Here is a 27,007-nt window from a genome sequence, read left to right on the forward strand (position 1 = left end):
CTTTGGCTGCAAACGTAAATGTATTAAACAGCTCGATTGCCTGCGATCCAGCCACTGTTAGCAACAAAGCTACGTTACGTGTTCCAGAGCTAGTCGAAGCGTCAATCGCTGTGAGGTAGAGAAGAAAGGAGGAATTTCTTCACTCAGAGGGTGGTGAATCTTTGGAATTCTCTGCCCCAGAGGGCTGTGGAGGCTCAGTCGTTGAGTATATTCAAGACAGAGATCGATAGATCTTTGGTCTCTTGGGGATTTAAGGGATATCGACATCGGGCAGGAAAGTGGAGTTGAGGTCGAACACCAGCCATGATCTCATTGCCTGGCAGTGTGTGGGTGTTGCAGTGGGAGTGGGATCATTGGAAACCATTCGGATAACTGAACATGTGGTCTGGAAACTGAAATTCTGTTCCTTCTGTTTCAGACTCTGCAGAGAATGAGAGTGGGCCCGATACTAAAGGTATTTATCCTGATCTTTGAACAAGACCTCACGGTTACACATTTAAATGTTATTAAAATGGGTGGGAGAGTTTTAAAACTATTCTGAGAACTGGACAGAGACTTTCCTGTGATTAGTGAACTGAAATTCTCTTCTTTCTATTCCAGATTCTTTAGAAAAAGAGAGTCACTCTGAGGCTCGAGGTATCTATATTCATTATTTTAATATGTCGCTGTTTCTAACAATCATTATTAAATAATCTAATGGCGATTGTACTAATAACTCTGGGAAGCGGTTTTGGTCCATTGGCCTTGGATGGAAACCCAAATCTCAGAGCTCGGAGTCAGTGCTGGGCTCACTGTTCCTGTATCTGAGGAGCCGGGAGGGCAGAGAGTGCGGGTTCAGGACAGTCTCCCCCCCGGGCAGTGATCCCTCGGGGGGACCGGATCCTGTGCTGTGGATCAGGACAGTCTCACCCCCGGGCAGTGATCCCTCGGGGGGACCGGATCCTGTGCTGGATCAGGACAGTCTCACTCCCGGGCAGTGATCCCTCGGGGGGACCGGATCCTGTGCTGTGGATCAGGACAGTCTCACCCCCGGGCAGTGATCCCTCGGGGGGACCGGATCCTGTGCTATGGATCAGGACAGTCTCACCCCCGGGCAGTGATCCCTCAGGGAGTCCGGCCTTTGTTTGGTTCGGGGCAGCTCAGTTGAGTTGAGATTGGCCCACGTTGGCAGGACACCAACCCGGCCTCACGTGTGCCGGTGTTAGTGCTGGGAGTGAGACTCACACTGACCCTGGAGACACCGAGATTCAAGCCGCAGTTTCCTGGTGAAGTCACCCCACCCTAATCCGCCCCTGAGCCGGGCCTTTGGGCGATGGGAACACAGCTCATGGGGAGGTGACCGGTTCAGTGGGTAGTGCAATGTGTGAGTGTGAGCAAAAAGGAGCGTGCTAGAGGGACACACTTTAAAATTGTGAATATTTCACATTCATTTCCCATTTTGTGATCGAAATCCGGTTTTCATTTTAGATTCCGATGAAATTGTCAGAAGAAAAAGCAAAGTGATTGGTTCGAGAGCAGACGATGGTTTGTAGCTCTGTGTCTGGGGATTATTGACTCTCTGTGTCTGGGGATTATTGACTCTCTGGCCTAGAAATTCATTAAGGCGCCGGCAGCTTTGCGACCAGTTACCACCTAAAGAGGGCTTCTGCGCCAATACAGGAGTTTGCGCTGATATTCAGCGCAGCGGTAATGGCGGCGGTAGCCGTTAGCGCTGCACTGGCACCGATGACGTCATCGGTGTGCGCAGTGCCCCGGTTCCGCCCCGGTTCCGGCCCGATCCCCATATTTAGTTGCGGCCGCCTCTTCCGCAGCGGCCGCAAACAGCGACCAGAAAACGTGGCCGTACTGTAGCCTTAGTGGGGCGCTTTAAGGTGGAGGTGCGGCCGGCCGCTTTTTCGGCGGCCGCCTGCCCGCACCTCCTTCCCCGGCCTCCTCCAACCGCCCCCCCGCGGCATTGCCGGCTGCTTTCCGCGAACCCGGCACTTCTCCGTGGTGCCGGGCTCATTTGCCGGCACTATCCAGCGGCGATCTCCCCGTGGCAGGCACCTCCCCCTTAAGAGAAGGAGGAGGCCTGCAGTACCGCAGCCCGCCGCTCCGCAGCGGGTGGCGCAGCGGCGCCCAGAGCGCTGAAATTCAGTTTCAGCGCCCCAAGCGGGGGCGGGCACACCCTGGAATAGCGTCCGGTTCCGACTTGGGGCGCAAAAACTGAATATCTGACGGTCGCAACAGGCTCCGCGCCCAGCGCTAACTCTTGGGCGCAAGCCAGCTGGCGGGGCCATAGTGAATTTCTAGGCCTCTGTGTCTGGGGATTATTGACTCTGTGTCTGGGGATTATTGACTCAGTGTCTGGGGATTATTGACTCTCTGTGTCTGGGGATTATTGACTGCGCTGATATAGGGGAGCTGGGTCCCTGAGGACTAACAAACTCTTTATTGAGATGACGTCAAATACACGTGGAGTCAGGGGGCAAGTAGCAGAATGGAGATTGTTTTTGGTCCCCATCACAAACTCCGTTCCCTAGCCACCGACTCCATCCCTCTCCCTAACATCTGTCTGAGACGGAATCACACTGTTCGCAACCTTGGTGTCATATTTGACCCTGAAATGAGCTTCCAACCAAACATCCGCAGCATAACTAAGACTAAGGCCTTGTTGAAGGGGTAGAAAAGATTTACAAGGAAGATTCCAGAACTGAGAGGTTAGAACTATCAGGAAAGAATGAACAGGCTGGGGCTCTTTTCTCTAGAAGATAGAAGATTGAGGGGTGACCATATAGTGGTCTTTAAGATTATGAAGGGGTTCGATAGGGTAGACGTAGAGAAGATGTTTCCACTTGTCAGAGAATCTAAAACTAAGGGCCATCAATATAAGAACAGTCACTAATAAATCCAATGGGGAATTCGGGAGCAACCTCTTTACCCAGAGAGTGGTGAGAATGTGGAACTCGCTCCCACAGGGAGTGGTCGAGGCGAAGAGCATCAATACATTTAAGGGGAGGCTGGATAAAGACACGAGGGAGAAAGGAACAGAAGGATCTGTAGATAGGCTGAGATGAAGAGGGCAGGAGGAGGCTCGTGTGGAGCATAAACACCGGCACGGACCAGGTGGGCCGAATGGCCTGTTTCTGTGCTGTACATTCTATGTAATGCTATGTAAAAATATCTCTGGAGATGTCTCCTGCCCAAGTGGTGAGTGTGTGGGTGTTTGCAGTGGGAGTGGGATCATTGAAAACCATTCGGGTAACTGAACATGTGGTCTGGAAACTGAAATTCTGTTCCTTCTGTTTCAGACTCTGCAGAGAATGAGAGTGGGCCCGATACTAAAGGTATTTATCCTCATCTTTGAACAAGATATCACGGTTACACGTTTAACGGTCGTTAAAACGGGAGGGAGAGTTTTAAACTATTCTGATAACTGGACACAGAGACTTCCCTGTGATTTGTGAACTGAAATTCTCTTCTTTCTATTCCAGATTCTTTAGAAAAAGAGAGTCACTCTGAGGCTCGAGGTATCTATATTCATTATTTTAATATGTCGCTGTTTCTAACAATCATTATTAAATAATCTAATGGCGATTGTACTAATGACTCTAGGAAGTGGTTTTGGTCCATTCGCTTTCGATGGAAACCCAAATCTCAGAGCTCGGAGTCAGTGCTGGGCTCACTGTTCCTGTATCTGAGGAGCCGGGAGGGCAGAGAGTGCGGGTTCAGGACAGTCTCACCCCCGGGCAGTGATCCCTCGGGGGGACCGGATCCTGTGCTGTGGATCAGCTTATGGTGACAGTGGGGAGGTGACCGGTTCAGTGGGTAGTGCAATGTGTGAGTGTGAGCAAAAAGGAGCGTGCGACAGTGACACACTTTTAAATTGTGAACCTTTCACATTAATTTTCCATGTTATAATCGAAAACCGGTTTTCATTTCAGATTCCGATGAAATTGTCAGAAGAAAAAGCAAAGTGATTGGTTCAAGAGCAGACGATGGTTTGTAGCTCTCTGTGTCTGGGGATTATTGACTCTCTCTGTCTGGGGATTATTGACTCTGTGTCTGGGGATTATTGACTCTCTGTGTCTGGGGATTATTGACTCTCTGTGTCTGGGGATTATTGACTCTCTGTGTCTGGGGATTATTGACTCTCTGTGTCTGGGGATTATTGCCTGCGCTGATATAGGGGAGCTGGGTCCCTGAGGACTAACAAACTCTTTATTGAGATAATGTCAAATAGTTGTGGAGTCAGGAGACAAGTCTCGAGGCGCTGAATGGCCTACTCCATACTGTAGTCCCTCAGTAGCAGAATGGATAGCAAGCTGACCCCAAAACTGTTTCTCTCTCCACGGATGTTGCCTGGCCTGCTGAGTTTTTCCAGCGTTGTCTGTTGTTATTTCAGATTTCCAGCATCTGCAGTATTTTGCTATCTCAAAACAGGAGGATTCATTCCAGACCCTTAAATACGAACACCAAGGCCTAACTCTCTGGAGTTTAGAAGAATGAGAGGTGATCTCATTGAAACATATGAGATTCTGAGGGGGATTGACAGGGTAGATACTGAGAGGATGTTTCCTCCTGGCTGGAGAGTCTAGAACCAGGGGTCACAGTCTCAGAATAAGGGGTCGGCCATTTAGGACTGAGATGAGGTGGAATTTCTTCACTCAGAGGGCGGTGAATCTTTGGAATTCTCTGCCCCAGAGGGCTGTGGATGCTCAGTCGTTGAGTATATTCCAGGCTGAGATCGATAGATTTTTGGGGAATTAAGGGATATGGACATCAGGCAGGAAAGTCGAACATCAGCCATGATCTCATGGCCTGGCAGTGTGTCGGTGTTTGCAGTGGGAGTGGGATCTTTGGAAACCATTCGGATAACTGAACATGTGGTCTGGAAACTGAATTTCTGTTCCTTCTGTTTCAGACTCTGCAGAGAATGAGAGTGGGCCTGATACTAAAGGTATTTATCCTGATCTTTGAACAAGACATCACGGTTACACATTTAAATGTTATTAAAATGAGAGGGAGAGTTTTAAAACTATTCTGATAACTGGACACAGAGACTGCCCTGTGATTTGTGAACTGAAATTCTCTTCTTTCTATTCCAGATTCTTTAGAAAAAGATAGTCACTCTGAGGCTCGAGGTATCTATATTCATTATTTTAATATGTCGTTGTTTCTAACAATCATTATTAAATAATCTAATGGCGATTGTACTAATGACTCTGGGAAGCAGTTTTGGTCCATTGGCCTTGGATGGAAACCCAAAGCTCAGAGCTCGAAAGTCAGTGCTGGGCTCACTGTTCCTGTATCTGAGGAGCCGGGAGGGCAGAGAGTGCGGGTTCAGGACAGTCTCACCCCCGGGCAGTGATCCCTCGGGGGGACCGGATCCTGTGCTGTGGATCAGGACAGTCTCACCCCTGGGCAGTGATCACTCGGGGGAAGCGGATCCTGTGCTGGATCAGGACAGTCTCACCCCCGGGCAGTGATCCCTCGGGGGGACCGGATCCTGTGCTGTGGATCAGGACAGTCTCACCCCCGGGCAGTGATCCCTCGGGGAGACCGGATCCTGTGCTGTGGATCAGGACAGTCTCACCCCCGGGCAGTGATCCCTCTGGGGGGGGGACCGGATCCTGTGCTGTCCCTCAGCTTATGGTGACAGTGGGAAGGTGACCAGTTCAGTGGGTAGTGCAATGTGTGAGTGTGAGCAAAAAGGAGCGTGCGACAGGGACACACTTAAAAATTGTGAACCTTTCACATTCATTTCCCATTTTATGATCGAAATCCGGTTTTCATTTCAGATTCCGATGAAATTGTCAGAAGAAAAAGCAAAGTGATTGGTTTGAGAACAGACGATGGTTCGTAGCTCACTGTGTCTGGGGATTATTGACTCTGTGTCTGGGGATTATTGACTCTCTGTCTGGGGATTATTGACTCTCTGTCTGGGGATTATTGACTCTCTGTCTGGGGATTATTGACTCTGTCTGGGGATTATTGACTCTCTGTGTCTGGGGATTATTGACTCTCTGTGTCTGGGGATTATTGACTGCGCTGATATAGGGGAGCTGGGCCCCTGAGGACTAACAAACTCTTTATTGAGACGACGTCAAATACACGTGGAGTCAGGGGGCAAGTAGCAGATCGGAGATTGTCTTCAGTCCCCACCACAAACTCCGTTCCCTAGCCACCGACTCCATCCCTCTCCCTGACATCTGTCTGAGACGGAATCACACTGTTCGCAACCTTGGTGTCATATTTGACCCTGAAATGAGCTTCCGACCACATATCCACAGCATAACTAAGACTAACGCCTTGTTGAACGGGCAGAAAAGATTTACAAGGAAGATTCCAGAACTGAGAGGATAGAACTATCAGGAAAGATTGAACAGGCTGGGGCTCTTTTCTCTAGAAGATAGAAGATTGAGGGGTGACCTGATCGAGGTCTTTAAGATTATGAAGGGGTTCGATAGGGTAGACATAGAGAAGATGTTTCCACTTGTCACAGAATCTAAAACTAAGGGCCATCAATATAAGACCAGTCACTAATAAATCCAATGGGGAATTCGGGAGAAACTTCTTTACCCAGAGAGTGGTGAGAATGGGGAACTCCCTACCACAGGGAGTGGTCGAGGCGAAGAGCATCAATACATTTAAGGGGAAGCTGGATAAAGACACGAGGGAGAAAGGAACAAGAGGATCTGTTGATAGGCTGAGATGAAGAGGGCGGGAGGAGGCTCGTGTGGAGCACAAACACCGGCACGGACCAGGTGGGCCGAATGGCCTGTTTCTGTGTCTGTACATTCTATGTAATGCTATGTAAAAATATCTCTGGAGATGTCTCCTGCCCAAGTGGTGAGTGTGTCGGTGTTTGCAGTGGGAGTGGGATCTTTGAAAACCATTCGGGTAACTGAACATGTGGTCTGGAAACTGAAATTCTGTTCCTTCTGTTTCAGACTCGGCAGAGAATGAGAGTGGGCCCGATACTAAAGGTATTTATCCTTAGCTTGGTTACAGATTTAAATGTCATTAAAATGGGTGTGACAGTTTTAAACTATTTTGATCACAGTGTCAGTCGTGGCTCAGTGGGCAGCACTCTGGCCTCGAGGTCAGACGGTTGGGGGTTCAAGTCTCAGGCTGACACTCCAGTGCAGTGCTGAGGGAGCGCCGCACTGTCGGAGGGGCAGTACTGAGGGAGCGCTGCACTGTCGGAGGGGCAGTACTGAGGGAGTGCTGCACTGTCGGAGGGGCAGTACTGAGGGAGAGCTGCACTGTCGGAGGGGCAGTGCTGAGGGAGCGCCGCACTGTCGGAGGGGCAGTACTGAGGGAGCGCCGCACTGTCGGAGGGGCAGTACTGAGGGGGCGCCGCACTGTCAGAGGGGCAGTACTGAGGGAGCGCCGCACTGTCGGAGGGGCAGTGCTGAGGGAGCGCCGCACTGTCGGGAGTGCCGTCTTTCGGGTGAGACGCTAAACCGAGGCCCCGTCTGCTCTCTCAGGTGGACGTAAAAGATCCTATTGAAGAAGAGCAGGGGAGATCTCCCCGGTGTCCTGGCTAATATTTAACTCTCAACCAAGAGCTAAGAAACAGATGATCTGGTCATTATCATATTGCTGTTTGTGGGAGCTTGCTGTGCGCAAATCAGCTGCTGGATTTCCCTACATTACAACAGTGACTACACTTTAAAAAGTACTTCATTGGGGTATAGAATCTTCAGGCGAGACAGGGGGGGGGGGTAAAAGAGGAGGGGGTGTCGCAATATTAATTAAGGAGTCAATTACTGCTGTCAGGAGGGATGATATATTAACAGGTTCCTCTAATGAGGCCATATGGGTAGAACTTAAAAACAGAAAGGGGGCAAGCACTTTGCTGGGAGTGTACTATAGGCCCCCAAACAGTCAGGGGGAGATAGAGGAACAGATATGTTGGCAAATCTCAGAGAAATGTGCAAATAATAGGGTAATAATAGTGGGGGATTTCAACTTCCCCAATATTAACTGGGATAGTCAGAGTGTGAAAGGCTTAGAGGGTGCAGAATTCTTAAAGTGCATCCAGGAGAGCTTTTTGAGCCAGCATGTAGAAAGTCCTACAAGAGAGGGGGCGGTACTGGACCTAATTCTAGGGAATGTGGCCGGGCAAGTGGTAGAAGTGTTAGTAGGTGAGCACTTTGGTGACAGTGACCATAATTCGGTGAGATTTAAGGTAGTCATGGAAAAGGACAAGGATGGACTTGAAATAAAGGTTCTAAATTGGGGGAAGGCCGATTTTAATATGATAAGGCAGGATCTGGCCAAAGTGGACTGGGATCAGCTACTTGTAGGAAAATCCACATCGGAGCAATGGGAGTCTTTCAGAAAGGAAATTGAGAGAGTACAATGGCAACATGTTCCCGTAAAGGTCAAGGGTGGGACCAACAAGCCCAGGGAACCTTGGATGTCAAGGGACATACGAGAATGGATTAGGAAAAAAAGGAGGGCTTTTGGCAGGTACAAAGGACTAAAGACAGAGGAAGCCCTAGAGGAGTATAAAAAGTGCAGGGGGATACTTAAAAAAGAAATTAGGAGAGCGAGGAGGGGCCATGAAATAACACTGGCGAGCAAAATAAAGGAAAATCCTAAGGTGTTTTATAAGTATATTAAGGGCAAGAGGATAACTAGGGAAAGAGTAGGCCCATTAGGGACCAAAGTGGCAATCTGTGTGTGGAGCCAGAAGATGTAGGTGGGGTTTTAAATGAATTTTTTGCATCTGTGTTCACTATGGAGAAGGACGATGTAGACATAGAAATCGGGCAGGGGGACTGTGATATACTTGAACATATTAGCATCGAGAGGGAGGAGGTAATAGCGGTTTTAGCAGGCTTAAAAGTGGATAAATCCCCAGGCCCAGACGAGATGTATCCCAGGCTGCTGTGTGAGGCAAAGGAGGAGATTGCAGGGGCTCTGACAAAAATTTTCAGAACCTCTCTGGCCACAGTGGATGTGCCAGAGGACTGGAGAACAGCTAATGCAGTACCATTATTCAAGAAGGCTAGTAGGGATAAACCAGGGAATTACAGGCCAGTGAGCCTAACATCAGTGGTAGGGAAATTATTGGAAAAAATTCTGAGGGACAGAATTAGGCCTAGAAATTCAGTATAGCCACTTTTGGGGCGCTAAAGTCGGGCGGCCGCTAAAGTTTGCGCCCGGCGCAAAGTCGTGCCACCTTCGCCGATATTCAGTCGCATCGCCCCAAGAGGTTGCTGCTGCGCTAAAACAGGCGATGCACGACTATCTTTAGGCGCTAAGCCGGCGGTGCTGAGCGATACCCCCGAGGCCGGGCGCAGCGCCGGTGCGGCGAGTTGTTGATTGACGGCAGACACTCTGGCGCCGGTCAGCTCTTAAAGGGGGAGGGTGGATTTGTTTGCCTGCCACGCCCTGCACACTGCAGCCCTCAACCTAGGCCTGACCACTTCAGCTTCATCTGCAAAACGCCCAGGGCTATGGAGAAGGCCAGGGAGAGAACGCAGCGCTTCAGCGACGGTGACCTGAGGGTGCTGGTTGGCGGAGTGGAGCGCAGGCGCCATGTTCTGTTCCCAGAAGGTGGCAAGAGGCCGCTGCCCAGCGCCTACCAGAAAGCCTGGAGGGAGGTCTCAAACAGGGTGTCTTCCAACAGCGTGGTTGCCAGGACTCCTGTGCAATGCCGGAAAAAGTTCAACGACCTCACTCGGGTTGTCAGGGTGAGTACCCTTTCCAGTGTCCTCCTCATCCCTGCATGTGCACCTCACTTTATGGGCAAAGGGACCTGAAAGCCCTAATGGCCAGCCCTCATCCAGCAGCTATGGGACTGTCAGGAAAATCACTTGCACATTCAGCACTTTACACACTGTACAAGCTATTCGACCATGGGAGGCATTGCAGACAAGATCAGGGCTTCACACTGTCAGGGCCAGTCCACCATGGGAGGCATTGCAGACAAGATCAGGGCTTCACACTGTACAAGCTATTCGACCATGGGAGGCAGTGCAGACAAGGTCAGGGCTTCACACTGTACTTAGAGGCTGTCCTTTCTCTTGCAGGCCAAGGTGGCGCACAACCGGCAGAAACGAAGTGAGACCGGGGGAGGCCGTCCTGACGTCAAAGAGCTCTCCGACCTCGACCAGCGTGTGGAGCACATTATGGCAGGCCGGCTGATTGGCCCCGTTGCCAGTGGAGATGCCGACCCTGTTCTGGGCACCAATGGTAAGGGCATCACCTTTTTGACCTCTCTCGTTCCACTTGCGCCTCAGATCAGCATCCTTTGCCACTGTCCGACCAATGCAGTGAATGGCAGCACTCATGCCTCCCTCGCTGCCGCCCTGTCCTCACTCTAAAGCTACTCTTGTGCCTTCCTGCTTTCAGATGGTGAATCGCCAGGTGAGGAGGCGGGCCCTCAAGCTGCCACTGTCAGCGCTTCCGAATTAGAGGAGGAGGAAGAGGAAGCCGGCCCATCAGTGCCACCCTCAGCCGCGCCAGCCCATGGCGATGAAGGGGACACGTCTTCCCTGGAGGGGAGCCAGGGGGAAGGGTCGGAGGAGAGTGAAGCTCCGGGGCCCAGCGGGCTGCAGCAACGCGGGAGGGGTGGGGAAGCTCGGCGGACTTCTCCCCAGAGGGTGAGTGCGGCCTCCAGTCCTGCGACGGTGAGCGCAGAGGAGGTGCGGCTCCTGGAGGAAATGGCCGTCCAGGCTGAGCGCAGGCACAATGAGCTCATGGCTGCAGTGGCAAGGATGCCTGACTCCATTGAGTCTTTGTCAAGGAGTGTGCAGCAATTTGGAGCAGCACAGGCCAGGAGTCTGGATCAATTCAGTGCAGCACAGGCCAGGAGTCTACAGGACTTCGCGGCAGCACAGGCGGCTTCGAGCCAAGTGCTCAGTTGTGCCGTCCATTCACTGGCTGTTGTCATGCGGACACAGACCAGGGCCACACGGGCACTAACTGCTGCCACCCTCGCTGGATCAGCCAGGCATCGCCAGGGCACTCGCCGCGCAGCAGCAGCCCAGCAGTCTGTTCTTCAGCTGTTTGCTGCGCATGCTGCAGTGCTGGCCCGTGCGAGTGCCAATGTATCAGGCGACCAGGGAGCACCTGCGATCTGTCAGGTTGGCACCATTCCTGCAGCCGACACTGCCACTCCGCCATTGCAGCTGCCACGAGCCGCTGGACAGACTGCTGCCGCCCAAGCAGAGTTGGAGCAGTCAGCAGCTGGCCCCTCCAGGGCCAGAGCTGGTGCAGGCCGACCCCCAAGGGCATCTGCCGTCTCGCCATCTGACCCTCAGCAGCCTTCCCCCAGGCTGCAGCCACTGGGCTCCCATTGAGGAGGAGCTGCAGGGCGGGCAGGGGCCAGGCAAGGATGCGAAAGGCATCGCCCTCGCAGGGCAAAAAGTAGAAGGTCTGCACAAATGCTTTGTGGTTGTTGAAAGGCCGAGACTGGTGTAGTTGTGTTTTTGTAAGGCCGAGACTGTCTTTCTTTGTTTTTGTAAGGCCGAGACTGGTGTCTTTCTTTGTTTTTGTAAGGCCGAGACTGGTGTCTTTCTTTGTTTTTGTAAGGCCGAGACTGTTAGTTTTGTGTTTTTGGAGGGGGCTTCTCCACATGAGGTTGTAATGTGGGAAGGGCAGAGGCTTGCAATAAATTAATGTTCTTAAATTGCACTGTGCATGGTTTTTTTGTCAAGTCCTGGTTGCCCTGCTCGGCTGAGGGCTCGTGGAGCGGCTACATTCATCTGCTGACATTGGCACAAGCCATTCCCTGAGAGGGGGTCTAGAACCGACGTTCAATAAGCCGGCGACGGGCGGCCCTTGCACTTTCTGCCTCCCTCCTGTGCTGGTCCTCCTCCTCCTCCTCAGGTGGTCCTCCAATCTCTGGTGGCAGTGGCTGAGTCCTGCGGATAGCCAGGTTGTGCAGCATGCAGCAAACGACCACGAAATGGGAGACTCGCTCCGGCGAATATTGTAGGGCTCCACCGGAACGATCCAGACAGCGGAACCGTTGCTTCAGGACGCCGATTGTTTGCTCAATGATGTTCCTGGTCGCTTGATGGCTATCGTTGTATCCCTCTTCAGTAGGGGTGCTGGGCGCACGGAGCGGGGTCATCAGCCAGGTACACAAAGGATAGCCTTTGTCCCCGAGAAGCCATCCTCGTGGGTGAGGCTGGGCCTGGAACATGTCTGCCACAGAAGTCTGGCGCAGGATGAAGGCATCGTGGCTGCTGCCTGGAAAGCGGGCATTGACAGCTAGGATGAGCTGCCTGTGGTCACACACCAGCTGGACGTTGAGCGAATGGTAGCCCTTCCGGTTGCGGTAATCCTCGGAATTCTCCAGAGGTGCCCGCAAAGCCACATGCGTGCAGTCAATGGCGCCCTGCACCATGGGGAAGCCCGCGAATGCTGCAAAGCCCATTGCACGCTGTTGCTGCTTGGCAAGGGCCATGGAGAAGGAGATGAACTGATGTCTCCTTTTGAAAAGGGCATTGGTCACCTGGCGGATGCAGCAATGCACGGCGAACTGGGAGATGTTGGCAATGTCCCCAGTAGCGGATTGGAAGGAGCCGGGGGCATAGAAGTTGAGAGCCACCTTCACTGCCACCGACAGAGACGTCCTGCTCCTCAGATGTGGCTGCAGATCACCGCCAAGCAGGTGGCAGATCTCTGTGACCACCTTCCTTCGGAATCGCAGCCTCCGAACACACTGCTCGTCAGACATGTTGAGATAGGAGAACTGCTGGCGGTATACCCTGGGTGGGTAAGGCCTCCGTTCCCGACGCCTGTTGCCCCCTATCCATCTAGCCAGGACTGCCACTCTCTCACGGCGTCTGTGAGCCCTTTGGATGCAATGGAGAAGGCCAGCGTTTGCACCCATTGCAGCCCCCATAATATGTTAGCAAACAATGATATGTCAATGAAGGCAAAGACAAGTGGAAAGCTGTGGCCTGAAGCCACAAGTACCTGTCCGAGTGTTGAGCCAAAGCAGAATGCTCTCTACCTTGGTCTCTCTGCAAAGATCCGTCTCTCAAGAAGGAGTGCTGCGAAATGGCAGCCTTTTATATTGCAGGAGGAGTGCCCTTTAATTTGCGCCCCCGCGCCCCGCATCGACTGAGCACCGTTCCACTCTACCAGTTGCTAGGGGCGCCAGGCGCACAATGGGGCGTCGCGACTGAATTTCCGGTTTGGGGCGCACAAAGGGCATTGCACGAGGAAATGACGTCCGGATCTGCGCGCGCAGCTGAGCACGCGCAAAGACTTTGCGCCGCCGCTAAATCTCTAGTGAAGTTGGGGAGAGGCGCAGATCACGCTGCGCCCGGCCGCTAGCCACCTAGCGCCCAACATCTCCTCCTCCTAAGGCGCTACCGGCTGGCGCAACCAACTGAATTTCTAGGCCTTAGTCTCCACTTGAAGAGGCAAGGATTAATCAGGGATAGTCAGCATGGCTTTGTCAAGGGAGGATCATGTCTGACCAATTTGATTGAATTTTTCGAGGGGGTGACTAGGTGTGTGGATGAGGGTAGTGCAGTGGATGTGGTATACATGGATTTCAGTAAGGCTTTCGATAAAGTCCCGCATAGGAGACTAGTCAAGAAGGTAAGAGCCCATGGGATCCAGGGTGCCTTGGCACATTGGATCCAAAACTGGCTTAGTGGCAGAAGGCAGAGGGTGATGGTCAAAGGTTGTTTTTGTGACTGGAAGCCTGTGTTCAGTGGTGTACTGCAGGGATCGGTGCTGGGTCCCTTGCTGTTTGTGGTCTACATTAATGATTTGGATGTGAATGTAAAAGGTATGATCAGTAAGTTCGCAGATGACACGAAAATTGGTGGGGTGGTAAATAGCGAGGAGGGTAGCCTCAGTCTGCAGGATGATATAGATGGGTTGGTCAGATGGGCGGAACAGTGGCAAATGGAATTTAACCCTGAAAAGTGTGAGGTGATGCATTTTGGACGGACTAACAAGGCAAGGGAATACACAATGAATGGTAAGACCCTAGGAAAGACAGAGGATCAGAGGGACCTTGGTGTGCATGTACATAGATCCCTGAAGGCAGCAGAACAGGCGGATAAGGCGGTTAAAAAGGCATATGGGATACTTGCCTTCATTAGCCGAGGCATAGAATATAAGAGCAGGGAGGTTATGATGGAGCTGTACAAAACGCTGGTTAGGCCACAGCTGGAATACTGTGTGCAGTTCTGGTCGCCACACTATAGAAAGGATGTGATTGCTTTGGAGAGGGTGCAGAGGAGATTCACCAGGATGTTACCTGGGCTGGAGCGCTTCAGCTATGAAGAGAGACTGGACAGGCTGGGGTTCTTTTCCTTGGAGCAGAGAAGGCTGAGGGGGGACCTGATTGAGGTGTACAAAATTATGAGGGGCATAGATAGGGTAGATAGAAAGGAACTTTTTCCCTTAGTAGAGGGGTCAATAACAAGGGGGCATAGATTCAAGGTAAGGGGCAGGAGGTTTAGAGGGGATTTGAGGAAGAACTTTTTCACCCAGAGGGTGGTTGGAATCTGGAACTCACTGCCTGAAAGGGTGGCAGAGGCAGGAACCCTCACAACATTCAAGAAGCATTTGGATGAGCACTTGAAACGCCATAGCATACAAGGCTACGGACCAAATGCTGGAAAATGGGATTAGAATAGACAGGGCTTGATGGACGGCGCAGACACGATGGGCCGAAGGGCCTCTTTCTGTGCTATATAACTCGATGACTCTATGGCTGCAAAGCGCTTTGGGACATGCAGTGGTCATGGAAGGCGCTATAGAAATGCAAGTCTTTCTTCTGATAACTGGACAGAGACTTTCCTGTGATTTGTGAACTGAAATTCTCTTCTTTCTATTCCAGATTCTTTAGAAAAAGAGAGTCACTCTGAGGCTCGAGGTATCTATATTCATTATTTTAATATGTCGCTGTTTCTAACACTCATAACCAGAGGACACAAATTTAAAGTGTTTGACAATAGAACCAGAGGGGAGAGGAGGAGAAATTATTTTGCGCAGGGAGTTCTCACCCCCGGGCAGTGATCCCTCGGGGGGACTGGAACCTGTGCTGGATCAGGACAGTCTCACCCCCGGGCAGTGATCCCTCGGGGGGACCGGATCCTGTGCTGGATCAGGACAGTCTCACCCCCGGGCAGTGATCCCTCGGGGGGACCGGATCCTGTGCTGTGGATCAGGACAGTCTCACCCCCGGGCAGTGATCCCTCGGGGGGACCGGATCCTGTGCTGTGGATCAGGACAGTCTCACCCCCGGGCAGTGATCCCTCGGGGGGACCGGATCCTGTGCTGGATCAGGACAGTCTCACCCCCCCCGGGCAGTGATCCCTCGGGGGGACCGGATCCTGTGCTGTGGATCAGGACAGTCTCACCCCCGGGCAGTGATCCCTCGGGGAGACTGGATCCTGTGCTGTGGATCAGCTTATGGTGACAGTGGGGAGGTGACCTGTTCAGTGGGTAGTGCAATGTGTGAGTGTGAGCAAAAAGGAGCGTGCAACAGGGACACACTTTTAAATTGTGAACCTTTCACATTCATTTTCCATTTTATAATCGAAAAACGGTTTTCATTTCAGATTCCGATGAAATTGTCAGAAGAAAAAGCAAAGTGATTGGTTCGAGAGCAGACGATGGTTTGTAGCTCACTGTGTCTGGGGATTATTGACTCTCTGTGTCTGGGGATTATTGACTCTCTGTGTCTGGGGATTATTGTCTGCGCTGATATAGGGGTGCTGGGTCCCTGAGGGGAGGCCCGGGCTCCGCTCCCTCTCAGCCGCTCACTCTGAAACCCGCGCTGTGATTGGCCTCAGTATTAACACACTAACCAGGGCACACTGCGTCCTCGCTCAGGACTGGCTGGAGTTTGCTTCGAAGAATGTAAGTACACAAGAACAAAAGAATTAGGAGCTGGAGTCGGCCATTTGTCCCCTCGAGCCTGCCCACCATTCAATGAGATCATGGCTGACCTTCGACCTCAACTCCACTTTCTCGCCCGATCCCCATATCCCTCGATTCCCCTAGAGTCCAAAAATCTATCTCTCTCAGCCTTGAATATACTCAAAGACTCAGCATTCACAGCCCTCTGGGGCAGAGAATTCCAAAGATTCACAACCCTCTGAGTGAAGAAATTCCTCCTCATCTCAGTCTTAAATGGCCGACCCTTTATCCTGAGACGATGCCCCCTAGTTCTAGACACTCCAGCCAGGGGAAACAACCTCTCAGCATCTACCCTGTCAATCCCCCTCAGAATCTTGTATGTTTCAATGAGGTCACCTCTCATTCGTCTAAGCTCCAGAGAGTATCGGCCCATTCTACACAATCTCTCCTCATAGGACAGCCCTCTCATCCCAGGAATCAATCTAGTGAACCTTCGTTGCACCGCCTCCAAGGCAAGTATATCCTTCCTCAGATAAGGAGACTAAAACTGTGCACAGTACTCCAGGTGTGGTCTCACCAAGGCCCTGTACAATTGTAGTAAGACTCCTTTATTCTTCTACTCCAACCCCCTTGTAATAAAGGCCAACATGCCATTTCTGGTTTACCCTGAGCCCTGGTGCTTGGTACACGGGTGCTGAGGTTACAGTGACTGGTTTTTCTTTTTTATTCGTTCCTGGGATGTGGGTGTCGCTGGCAAGGCCAGCATTTATTGCCCATCCCTAGTTGCCCTTGAGAAGATGGTGGTGAGCCACCTTCTTGAACCGCTGCAGTCCGTGTGGTGAAGGTGCTCCCACAGTGCTGTTAGGGAGGGAGTTCCAGGATTTTGGCCCAGCGACGATGAAGGATCGGCTGATATATTTCCAAGTCAGGATGGTGTGTGACTTGGAGGGGAACTTGGAGGTGGTGGTGTTCCCATGCACCTGCTGCCCTTGTCCTTCTAGGTGGAAGAGGTCGTGGGTTTGGGAGGTGCTGCCGAAGAAGCCTTGGCGAGTTGCTGCAGTGCATCTTGTAGATGGTGCACACTGCAGCCACGGTGCGCCGGTGGTGGAGGGAGTGAATGTTTAAGGTGGTGGATTGGGTGCCAATCAAGTGTTTCACGTCTTCTAAACGTCAGGTCTGATCTCTGAAGCCCATTAAGGACGGAGTTTAGAAGAGAATATTCCCAGCTCCTACCCCAGGGCTGGAGGACCTCAGTCTTTGTAACAGGAGCGAGACTTTTATAAACCGTTAGGAGAACGGAACAGAAACAACCCGAGGATTTATTCCAGATCCTTAAATACGGGAATTGTTGTTGTTCTGTGGACTTTCTGAATGGATTCAGGGCTTCCTGGTGGAGCCAATCCTGATCCAGTCCCAATAGAGAGCTGGTTGGATAATCTGCCTGAACCAGGCTCTGAAACCCGCCACATCTTCAATTGAGATTTAATCACAAAGAGATTTCAGCAGAAGTGAGCTTCCGACCACATATCCACCATAACTAAAACCGCCTACTTCCACCTCCGTAACGCCGCCCGTCTCCGCCCCTGCCTCAGCTCATCCGCTGCTGAAACCCTCATCCATGCCTTTGTTACCTCCAGACTCGACTATCCCAACACACTCCTGGCCAGCCTCCCACGTTCTACCCTACGTAAACTTGAGGCCATCCAAAACTCTGCTGCCCGTGTCCTAACTCGCACCAAGTCCCGTTCACCCATCACCCCTGTGCTCGCTGATCTACATTGGCTCCCGGTTAAGCAACGCCTCGATTTCAAAATTCTCATCCTTGTTTTCAAATCCCTCCATGGCCCTCGCCCCCTCCCTATCTCTGTAACCTCCTCCAGCCCCACAACCCCCCGAGATATCTGCGCTCCTCTAATTCTGCCCTCTTGAGGATCCCTGATTATAATCACTCCACCATTGGTGGCCGTGCCTTCTGTTGCCTCGGCTCTAAGCTCTGGAATTCTCTGCCTAAACCTCTCCTCCTCGCTACCTCTCTTTCCTCCTTTAAGACACTCCTTAAAACCTACCTCTTTGACCAAGCTCCTGCCATAATATCTCCTTATATGGCTCAAATTTTTTGTCCTTTAATACTCCTGCGAAGCGCCTTGGGACATTTTACTACGTTAAAGGCGCTATATAAATACAAGTTGCTGTTGTTGTTGATTAACAAACTCTTTTTAATGATGTGAAATATCTCTGGAGATGTCACCTGCCCAAGTGGTGAGTGTGTGGGTGTTGCAGTGGGAGTGGGATCATTGGAAACCATTCGGATAACTGAACATGTGGTCTGGAAACTGAAATTCTGTTCCTTCTGTTTCAGACTCTGCAGAGAATGAGAGTGGGCCCGATGCTAAAGGTATTTATCCTGATCTTTGAACAAGACCTCACGGTTACACATTTAAATGTCATTAAAACGGGAGGGAGAGTTTAAAATCTATTCTGATAACTGGACAGAGACTTTCCTGTGATTTGTGAACTGAAATTCTCTTCTTTCTATTCCAGATTCTGTAGAAAAAGCGAGTCACTCTGAGGCTCGAGGTATCTATATTCATTATTTTAATATGTCGCTGTTTCTAACAATCATTATTAAATAATCTAATGGCGATTGTACTAATGACTCTGGGAAGCGGTTTTGGTCCATTGGCCTTGGATGGAAACCCAAAGCTCAGAGCTCGGAGTCAGTGCTGGGCTCACTGTTCCTGTATCTGAGGAGCCGGGAGGGCAGAGAGTGCGGGTTCAGGACAGTCTCACCCCCGGGCAGTGATCCCTCGGGGGGACCGGATCCTGTGCTGGATCAGGACAGTCTCACCCCCGGGCAGTGATCCCTCGGGGGGACCGGATCCTGTGCTGTGGATCAAGACAGTCTCACCCCGGGGCAGTGATCCCTCGGGGGGACCGGATCCTGTGCTGTGGATCAGGACAGTCTCACCCCCGGGCAGTGATCCCTCGGGGGGACCGGATCCTGTGCTGGATCAGGACAGTCTCACCCCCGGGCAGTGATCCCTCGGGGGGACCGGATCCTGTGCTGGATCAGGACAGTCTCACCCCCGGGCAGTGATCCCTCGGGGGGACCGGATCCTGTGCTGTGGATCAGGACAGTCTCCCCCCCCGGGCAGTGATCCCTCGGGGGGACCGGATCCTGTGCTGGATCAGGACAGTCTCCCCCCTGGGCAGTGATCCCTCGGGGGGACCGGATCCTGTGCTGGATCAGGACAGTCTCACCCCCGGGCAGTGATCCCTCGGGGGGACCGGATCCTGTGCTGTGGATCATCTTATGGTGACAGTGGGGAGGTGACCGGTTCAGTGGGTAGTGCAATGTGTGAGTGTGAGCAAAAAGGAGCGTGCAACAGGGACACACTTTTAAATTGTGAACCTTTCACATTCATTTTCCATTTTATAATCGAAAACCGGTTTTCATTTCAGATTCCGATGAAATTGTCAGAAGAAAAAGCAAAGTGATTGGTTCGAGAGCAGACGATGGTTCGTAGCTCACTGTGTCTGGGGATTATTGACTCTCTGTGTCTGGGGATTATTGACTCTCTGTGTCTGGGGATTATTGTCTGCGCTGATATAGGGGTGCTGGGTCCCTGAGGGGAGGCCCGGGCTCCGCTCCCTCTCAGCCGCTCACTCTGAAACCCGCGCTGTGATTGGCCTCAGTATTAACACACTAACCAGGGCACACTGCGTCCTCGCTCAGGACTGGCTGGAGTTTGCTTCGAAGAATGTAAGTACACAAGAACAAAAGAATTAGGAGCTGGAGTCGGCCATTTGTCCCCTCGAGCCTGCCCACCATTCAATGAGATCATGGCTGACCTTCGACCTCAACTCCACTTTCTCGCCCGATCCCCATATCCCTCGATTCCCCTAGAGTCCAAAAATCTATCTCTCTCAGCCTTGAATATACTCAAAGACTCAGCATTCACAGCCCTCTGGGGCAGAGAATTCCAAAGATTCACAACCCTCTGAGTGAAGAAATTCCTCCTCATCTCAGTCTTAAATGGCCGACCCTTTATCCTGAGACTGTGCCCCCTAGTTCTAGACACTCCAGCCAGGGGAAACAACCTCTCAGCATCTACCCTGTCAATCCCCCTCAGAATCTTGTATGTTTCAATGAGATCACCTCTCATTCTTCTAAACTCCAGAGAGTATCGGCCCATTCTACACAATCTCTCCTCATAGGACAGCCCTCTCATCCCAGGAATCAATCTAGTGAACCTTCGTTGCACCGCCTCCAAGGCAAGTATATCCTTCCTCAGATAAGGAGACTAAAACTGTGCCCAGTACTCCAGGTGTGGTCTCACCAAGGCCCTGTACAATTGTAGTAAGACTCCTTTATTCTTCTACTCCAACCCCCTTGTAATAAAGGCCAACATGCCATTTCTGGTTTACCCTGAGCCCTGGTGCTTGGTACACGGGTGCTGAGGTTACAGTGACTGGTTTTTCTTTTTTATTCGTTCCTGGGATGTGGGTGTCGCTGGCAAGGTCAGCATTTATTGCCCATCCCTAGTTGCCCTTGAGAAGATGGTGGTGAGCCACCTTCTTGAACCGCTGCAGTCCGTGTGGTGAAGGTGCTCCCACAGTGCTGTTAGGGAGGGAGTTCCAGGATTTTGGCCCAGCGACGATGAAGGATCGGCCGATATATTTCCAAGTCAGGATGGTGTGTGACTTGGAGGGGAACTTGGAGGTGGTGGTGTCGCCATGCACCTGCTGCCCTTGTCCCTCTAGGTGGAAGAGGTCGCGGGTTTGGGAGGTGCTGCCGAAGAAGCCTTGGCGAGTTGCTGCAGTGCATCTTGTAGATGGTCCACACTGCAGACACAGTGCGCCGGTGGTGGAGGGAGTGAATGTTTAAGGTGGTGGATTGGGGTGCCAATCAAGTGTTTCACGTCTTCTAAACGTCAGGTCTGATCTCTGAAGCCCATTAAGGACGGAGTTTAGAAGAGAATATTCCCAGCTCCTACCCCAGGGCTGGAGGACCTCAGTCTTTGTAACAGGAGCGAGACTTTTATAAACCGTTAGGAGAACGGAACAGAAACAACCCGAGGATTTATTCCAGATCCTTAAATACGGGAATTGTTGTTGTTCTGTGGACTTTCTGAATGGATTCAGGGCTTCCTGGTGGAGCCAATCCTGATCCAGTCCCAATAGAGAGCTGGTTGGATAATCTGCCTGAACCAGGCTCTGAAACCCGCCACATCTTCAATTGAGATTTAATCACAAAGAGATTTCAGCAGAAGTGAGCTTCCGACCACATATCCACCATAACTAAAACCGCCTACTTCCACCTCCGTAACGCCGCCCGTCTCCGCCCCTGCCTCAGCTCATCCGCTGCTGAAACCCTCATCCATGCCTTTGTTACCTCCAGACTCGACTATCCCAACACACTCCTGGCCGGCCTCCCACGTTCTACCCTACGTAAACTTGAGGCCATCCAAAACTCTGCTGCCCGTGTCCTAACTCGCACCAAGTCCCGTTCACCCATCACCCCTGTGCTCGCTGATCTACATTGGCTCCCGGTTAAGCAACGCCTCGATTTCAAAATTCTCATCCTTGTTTTCAAATCCCTCCATGGCCCTCGCCCCCTCCCTATCTCTGTAACCTCCTCCAGCCCCACAACCCCCCGAGATATCTGCGCTCCTCTAATTCTGCCCTCTTGAGGATCCCTGATTATAATCACTCCACCATTGGTGGCCGTGCCTTCTGTTGCCTCGGCTCTAAGCTCTGGAATTCTCTGCCTAAACCTCTCCTCCTCGCTACCTCTCTTTCCTCCTTTAAGACACTCCTTAAAACCTACCTCTTTGACCAAGCTCCTGCCATAATATCTCCTTATATGGCTCAAATTTTTTGTCCTTTAATACTCCTGCGAAGCGCCTTGGGACATTTTACTACGTTAAAGGCGCTATATAAATACAAGTTGCTGTTGTTGTTGATTAACAAACTCTTTTTAATGATGTGAAATATCTCTGGAGATGTCACCTGCCCAAGTGGTGAGTGTGTGGGTGTTGCAGTGGGAGTGGGATCATTGGAAACCATTCGGATAACTGAACATGTGGTCTGGAAACTGAAATTCTGTTCCTTCTGTTTCAGACTCTGCAGAGAATGAGAGTGGGCCCGATACTAAAGGTATTTATCCTGATCTTTGAACAAGACCTCACGGTTACACATTTAAATGTCATTAAAACGGGAGGGAGAGTTTTAAATCTATTCTGATAACTGGACAGAGACTTTCCTGTGATTTGTGAACTGAAATTCTCTTCTTTCTATTCCAGATTCTTTAGAAAAAGCGAGTCACTCTGAGGCTCGAGGTATCTATATTCATTATTTTAATATGTCGCTGTTTCTAACAATCATTATTAAATAATCTAATGGCGATTGTACTAATGACTCTGGGAAGCGGTTTTGGTCCATTGGCCTTGGATGGAAACCCAAAGCTCAGAGCTCGGAGTCAGTGCTGGGCTCACTGTTCCTGTATCTGAGGAGCCGGGAGGGCAGAGAGTGCGGGTTCAGGACAGTCTCACCCCCGGGCAGTGATCCCTCGGGGGGACCGGATCCTGTGCTGTGGATCAGGACAGTCTCACCCCCGGGCAGTGATCCCTCGGGGGGACCGGATCCTGTGCTGGATCAGGACAGTCTCACCCCCGGGCAGTGATCCCTCGGGGGGACCGGATCCTGTGCTGGATCAGGACAGTCTCACCCCTGGGCAGTGATCCCTCGGGGGGACCGGACCCGGTGCTGTGGATCAGGACAGTCTCACCCCCGGGCAGTGATCCCTCGGGGGGACCGGATCCTGTGCTGGATCAGGACAGTCTCACTCCCGGGCAGTGATCCCTCGGGGGGACCGGATCCTGTGCTGTGGATCAGCTTATGGTGACAGTGGGGAGGTGATCGGTTCAGTGGGTAGTGCAATGTGTGACTGTGAGCAAAAAGGAGCGTGCGACAGGGACACACTTTTAAATTGTGAACCTTTCACATTCATTTTCCATGTTATAATCAAAAACCGGTTTTCATTTCAGATTCCAATGAAATTGTCAGAAGAAAAAGCAAAGTGATTGGTTCGAGAGCAGACGATGGTTTGTAGCTCTCTGTGTCTGGGGATTATTGACTCTGTCTGGGGATTATTGACTCTCTGTGTCTGGGGATTATTGACTCTGTGTCTGGGGATTATTGACGCTCTGTGTCTGGGGATTATTGACTCTGTGTCTGGGGATTATTGACTCTGTGTCTGGGGATTATTGACGCTCTGTGTCTGGGGATTATTGACTGTGTCTGGGGATTATTGACTCTCTGTGTCTGGGGATTATTGACTCTGTGTCTGGGGATTATTGACTCTGTGTCTGGGGATTATTGACGCTCTGTGTCTGGGGATTATTGACTGTGTCTGGGGATTATTGACTCTCTGTGTCTGGGGATTATTGACTCTGTGTCTGGGGATTATTGACTGCGCTGATATGTGGGAGCTGGGTCGCTGAGGATTAACAAACTCTTTTTATTAAATGATGTGTAATATCTCTGGAGATGTCTCCTGCCCAAGTGGTGAGTGTGTGGGTGTTGCAGTGGGAGTGGGATCATTGGAAACCATTCGGATAACTGAACATGGGCAGCACGGTGGCATAGTGGTTTGCACTGTTGCCTCACAGCGCCAGGGACCCGGGTTCAAATCCGGCCTCGGGTGACTGTCTGTGTGGAGTTTGCACATTCTCCGTGGGTTTCCTCCGGTTTCCTCCCACAGTCCAAAGATGTGCGGGTTAGGTTGATTGGCCATGATAAAAAAAAAAAATTAAAAAAAAAAAAAAAAATTGACCCTAAGTGTTAGGGGGGATTGGTTACGAGGGTAGGGCTTGGGTGGGATGGCTGTCGGTGTAGGGACCGGGTGCTAGTGTTTGGATGATCAGCCATGATTTCGTTGAATGGCGGAGCAGGGCTGAATGGCCGACTCCTAGTTTCTATGTGGTCTGGAAACTGAAATTCTGTTCCTTCTGTTTCAGACTCAGCAGAGAATGAGAGTGGGCCCGATACTAAAGGTATTTATCCTGATCTTTGAACAAGACATCACGGTTACACATTTAAAGGTCATTAAAACGGGGGGGAGAGTTTTAAACTATTCTGATAACTGGACAGAGACTTTCCTGTGATTTGTGAACTGAAATTCTCTTCTTTCTATTCCAGATTCTTTAGAAAAAGCGAGTCACTCTGAGGCTCGAGGTATCTATATTCATTATTTTAATATGTCGCTATTTCTAACAATCATTATTAAATAATCTAATGGCGATTGTACTAATGACTCTGGGCAGTGGTTTTGGTCCATTGGCCTTGGATGGAAACCCAAAGCTCAGAGCTCGGAGTCAGTGCTGGGCTCACTGTTCCTGTATCTGAGGAGCCGGGAGGGCAGAGAGTGCGGGTTCAGGACAGTCTCACCCCCGGGCAGTGATCCCTCGGGGGGACCGGATCCTGTGCTGTGGATCAGGACAGTCTCACCCCCGGGCAGTGATCCCTCGGACAGCTTGGCACCATGGCAGCATTCAGGTGTTGAAGATGAACCTTCACTGTCGGTCTAGGGTTACTGTTACTGCTGCCCTCAGCCTGCTCTGTTCACACAACTCTGCACTCCTCCAATTCTGGCCTCTTGAGCTCCCCAACTCCCTTCGCCCCACCATTGGTCGCTGTGCCTTCAGCCGCCTGGGCCCTGAGCTCTGGAATTCCCTCCCTAAACCTCTCCGCCTCGCTCTCCTCCTTTAAGACGCTCCTTAAAACCGACCTCTTTGACCAAGCTTTTGGTCACCTGTCCTAATATCTCCTCCTTTGGCTCAGCCTCACTTTTCTTGTGTAATAATTGTTCCTGTGAAGCTCCTTGGGATGTTTTACTACGTTAAAGGCGCTACATAAATACAAGTTATTGTTATTGTTGCTGCAGGAGGCTCCTGAATGCAGCTCGCACGCCCTGACCCACAGATACCGCAATATCACTGGAGCACGTGCTGTCTGAATAGAGTCAGCAGCTTTCCGCTACTTGATCCCAATCCACTCCCAGTGCAGAGCCGGACGGTCACTCTGGGTCCAGTCCAGGATTCTGGATTGACCAAAGCTCGGGTTCACATGACCTGGGAGAGCTCGCAATGTGGCAGCGTGGAATGTTCCAGCGCTATGTTATTTTCAAATATAATCTTGCACCCCGCCCCCGCCCCCGCCCCAGACAGATGGAGAGTCCCATCTGCACTTCACCCAGTGTCCCAGCAGGAACTCCAACACACGCTTCACCCAGTGTCCCAGCAGGAACTCCAACACACGCTTCACCCGGTGTCCCAGCAGGAACTCCAACACATGCTTCACCCGGTGTCCCAGCAGGAACTCCAACACCCGCTTCACCCAGTCCCAGCAAAAACTCCAACACAACGCTAGAAGACAACCATCAGTGTCTTTAACACCCCTTAGACTAAAAATAGAAGGGTTTTGAGTACAGGAATGGCCACTGGAGCCAACAGGTCCGTCACTTTTCACAAATCAACCCCAACTCCTGTTCTCACCCTAGCCCTCAATCCCTTCTCTCTAAACCCCATTAATTTCATCTGTTGCAAATTCCTTCCGTGGTAACTCATTCCACTTTCCGTCAACTTCCCTTCCAATCGCAACATTCCTATTTCTATCTCCTATCCAATTTTGCCTGGATCGCTTCTGTAATCGCCATCCTAAAGTCGAATAGCTCAGCTGGAAATCACTGGGCCAAAGAACCCCTATGACCAGGAACAGGAACCTTGGCCGAGGGATTCTGCCAGGCCACGGGCACTGAGGCAAACTAACAGCCCCGCTGAGAGCAGCACAGACTGGGGCTGGGACTTCCTGGGAGGGTATTCAACCATGGGGTGCTGCGCCTTTCTAACTCTGAATGTTCGGAGGAAGGTTTGAGCCTGTAGAATATTTATTTAATCATTGGATTGTTAAACAAATCCTATTTGGGGCTGAAATCCTGACGGCTCTGAGCTTAACGGCGTCTGGTCCTGGTCCGGGAGCCAACATCTGGCTCCCAGCTGTTGCCGACACGACTACCTTTGAAGATGTAAAATCAGTGAAGGGAGGAATGTCAACAAGGAGGGAGTCTTGTTTAATGACTGGGGAAGGAAGGAGGGATCACTGAAGCCAGGGATAGTCTGGCACCGACAGGATAAATTAATCACCAAACCATGGGCCCAATGTCAGGTAGTGCAGAGGGTTCGGTGCAAATCAGTGCCGGTAACCCTCTGCCCGGCACACTCCACCAGCCGCCCCCCCCCAACCCGCACTCCCCTCACCCCCCCCCGCGCGCACTCCCCCCCCGCGCGCACTCCCACCCCCCCCCCGCGCACCACTCCCACCCCCCCCCCCGCGCACACTCCCACCCCCCCCCCCCCGCGCACACTCCCCCCCCCCCCCCCCCCCCGCGCACACTCCCCCCCCCCCCCCCCCCCGCGCACACTCCCACCCCCCCCGCGCGCACTCCCACCCCCCCTCCGCGCGCACTTCCCACCCCCCCTCCGCGCGCACTCCCACCCCCCCCCGCGCGCACTCCCACCCCCCCTCCGCGCGCACTCCCACCCCCCCCCCCGCGCGCACTCCCACCCCCCCCGCGCGCACTCCCACCCCCCCCGCGCGCACTCCCACCCCCCCCCGCGCGCACTCCCACCCCCCCCGCGCGCACTCCCACCCCCCCCCGCGCGCACTCCCACCACCCCCCCCCGCGCGCACTCCCACCCCCCCCGCGCACTCCCCCCCCCCCCCCCCCCGCGCACACACTCTTTCCCCCCCCCCCCTTGCACACACTCCCCCCGGCACACACTCCCCACTCTCCCAGCACACACTCTGCCCCCCCCCCCCCTCACTGTTACTCCAACAGCATCAGGTTTCTCGCGAGGTAAATGTGGACTTTCTTTTCTAGTTTCATCATTAGAAATTAATCGCAGCAACGAGAAAGGTTTGCCAACTTCACTTATTTTAAAAAGACTAAAAAATACAGATTTTATTTATATATCATTGAAGAAAGAATGTGAGGAATCGGGTGAGGGGAGGATGGGGTTTGACGATGGAACCCTTCAGTAGAATAACATTCTGACTCTCTCTGGTCTCCTACAGGAATTATATTTTCCTCATCGTCCTGTAATTA

General features: G+C 51.9%; 1 protein-coding gene across 1 annotated transcript in view; it reads left to right on the forward strand.

The window, feature by feature from the left end:
* The window catches only part of LOC147099662 (uncharacterized), a 173,880-nt gene that overhangs the window by 137,400 nt on the left and 9,473 nt on the right, over positions 1-27,007 (forward strand). Inside the window, exons 50-69 of the mRNA XM_085969217.1 lie at positions 419-454; positions 601-636; positions 1,468-1,524; positions 3,291-3,326; positions 3,474-3,509; positions 3,924-3,980; positions 4,904-4,939; positions 5,088-5,123; positions 5,781-5,837; positions 6,933-6,968; positions 14,816-14,851; positions 15,540-15,596; positions 18,200-18,235; positions 18,382-18,417; positions 19,303-19,359; positions 21,964-21,999; positions 22,146-22,181; positions 22,890-22,946; positions 23,862-23,897; positions 24,043-24,078. Of these exons, the coding sequence (XP_085825343.1) occupies positions 419-454; positions 601-636; positions 1,468-1,524; positions 3,291-3,326; positions 3,474-3,509; positions 3,924-3,980; positions 4,904-4,939; positions 5,088-5,123; positions 5,781-5,837; positions 6,933-6,968; positions 14,816-14,851; positions 15,540-15,596; positions 18,200-18,235; positions 18,382-18,417; positions 19,303-19,359; positions 21,964-21,999; positions 22,146-22,181; positions 22,890-22,946; positions 23,862-23,897; positions 24,043-24,078 (846 nt within the window). The remainder of the gene's footprint in view (positions 1-418; positions 455-600; positions 637-1,467; positions 1,525-3,290; positions 3,327-3,473; positions 3,510-3,923; positions 3,981-4,903; positions 4,940-5,087; positions 5,124-5,780; positions 5,838-6,932; positions 6,969-14,815; positions 14,852-15,539; positions 15,597-18,199; positions 18,236-18,381; positions 18,418-19,302; positions 19,360-21,963; positions 22,000-22,145; positions 22,182-22,889; positions 22,947-23,861; positions 23,898-24,042; positions 24,079-27,007) is intronic.

This window comes from Somniosus microcephalus, chromosome 28 (genome assembly GCF_052327205.1).
Source record: "Somniosus microcephalus isolate GS21.2 chromosome 28, FLI_Smic_1.0, whole genome shotgun sequence".
NCBI classification, from domain to species: domain Eukaryota; kingdom Metazoa; phylum Chordata; class Chondrichthyes; order Squaliformes; family Somniosidae; genus Somniosus; species Somniosus microcephalus.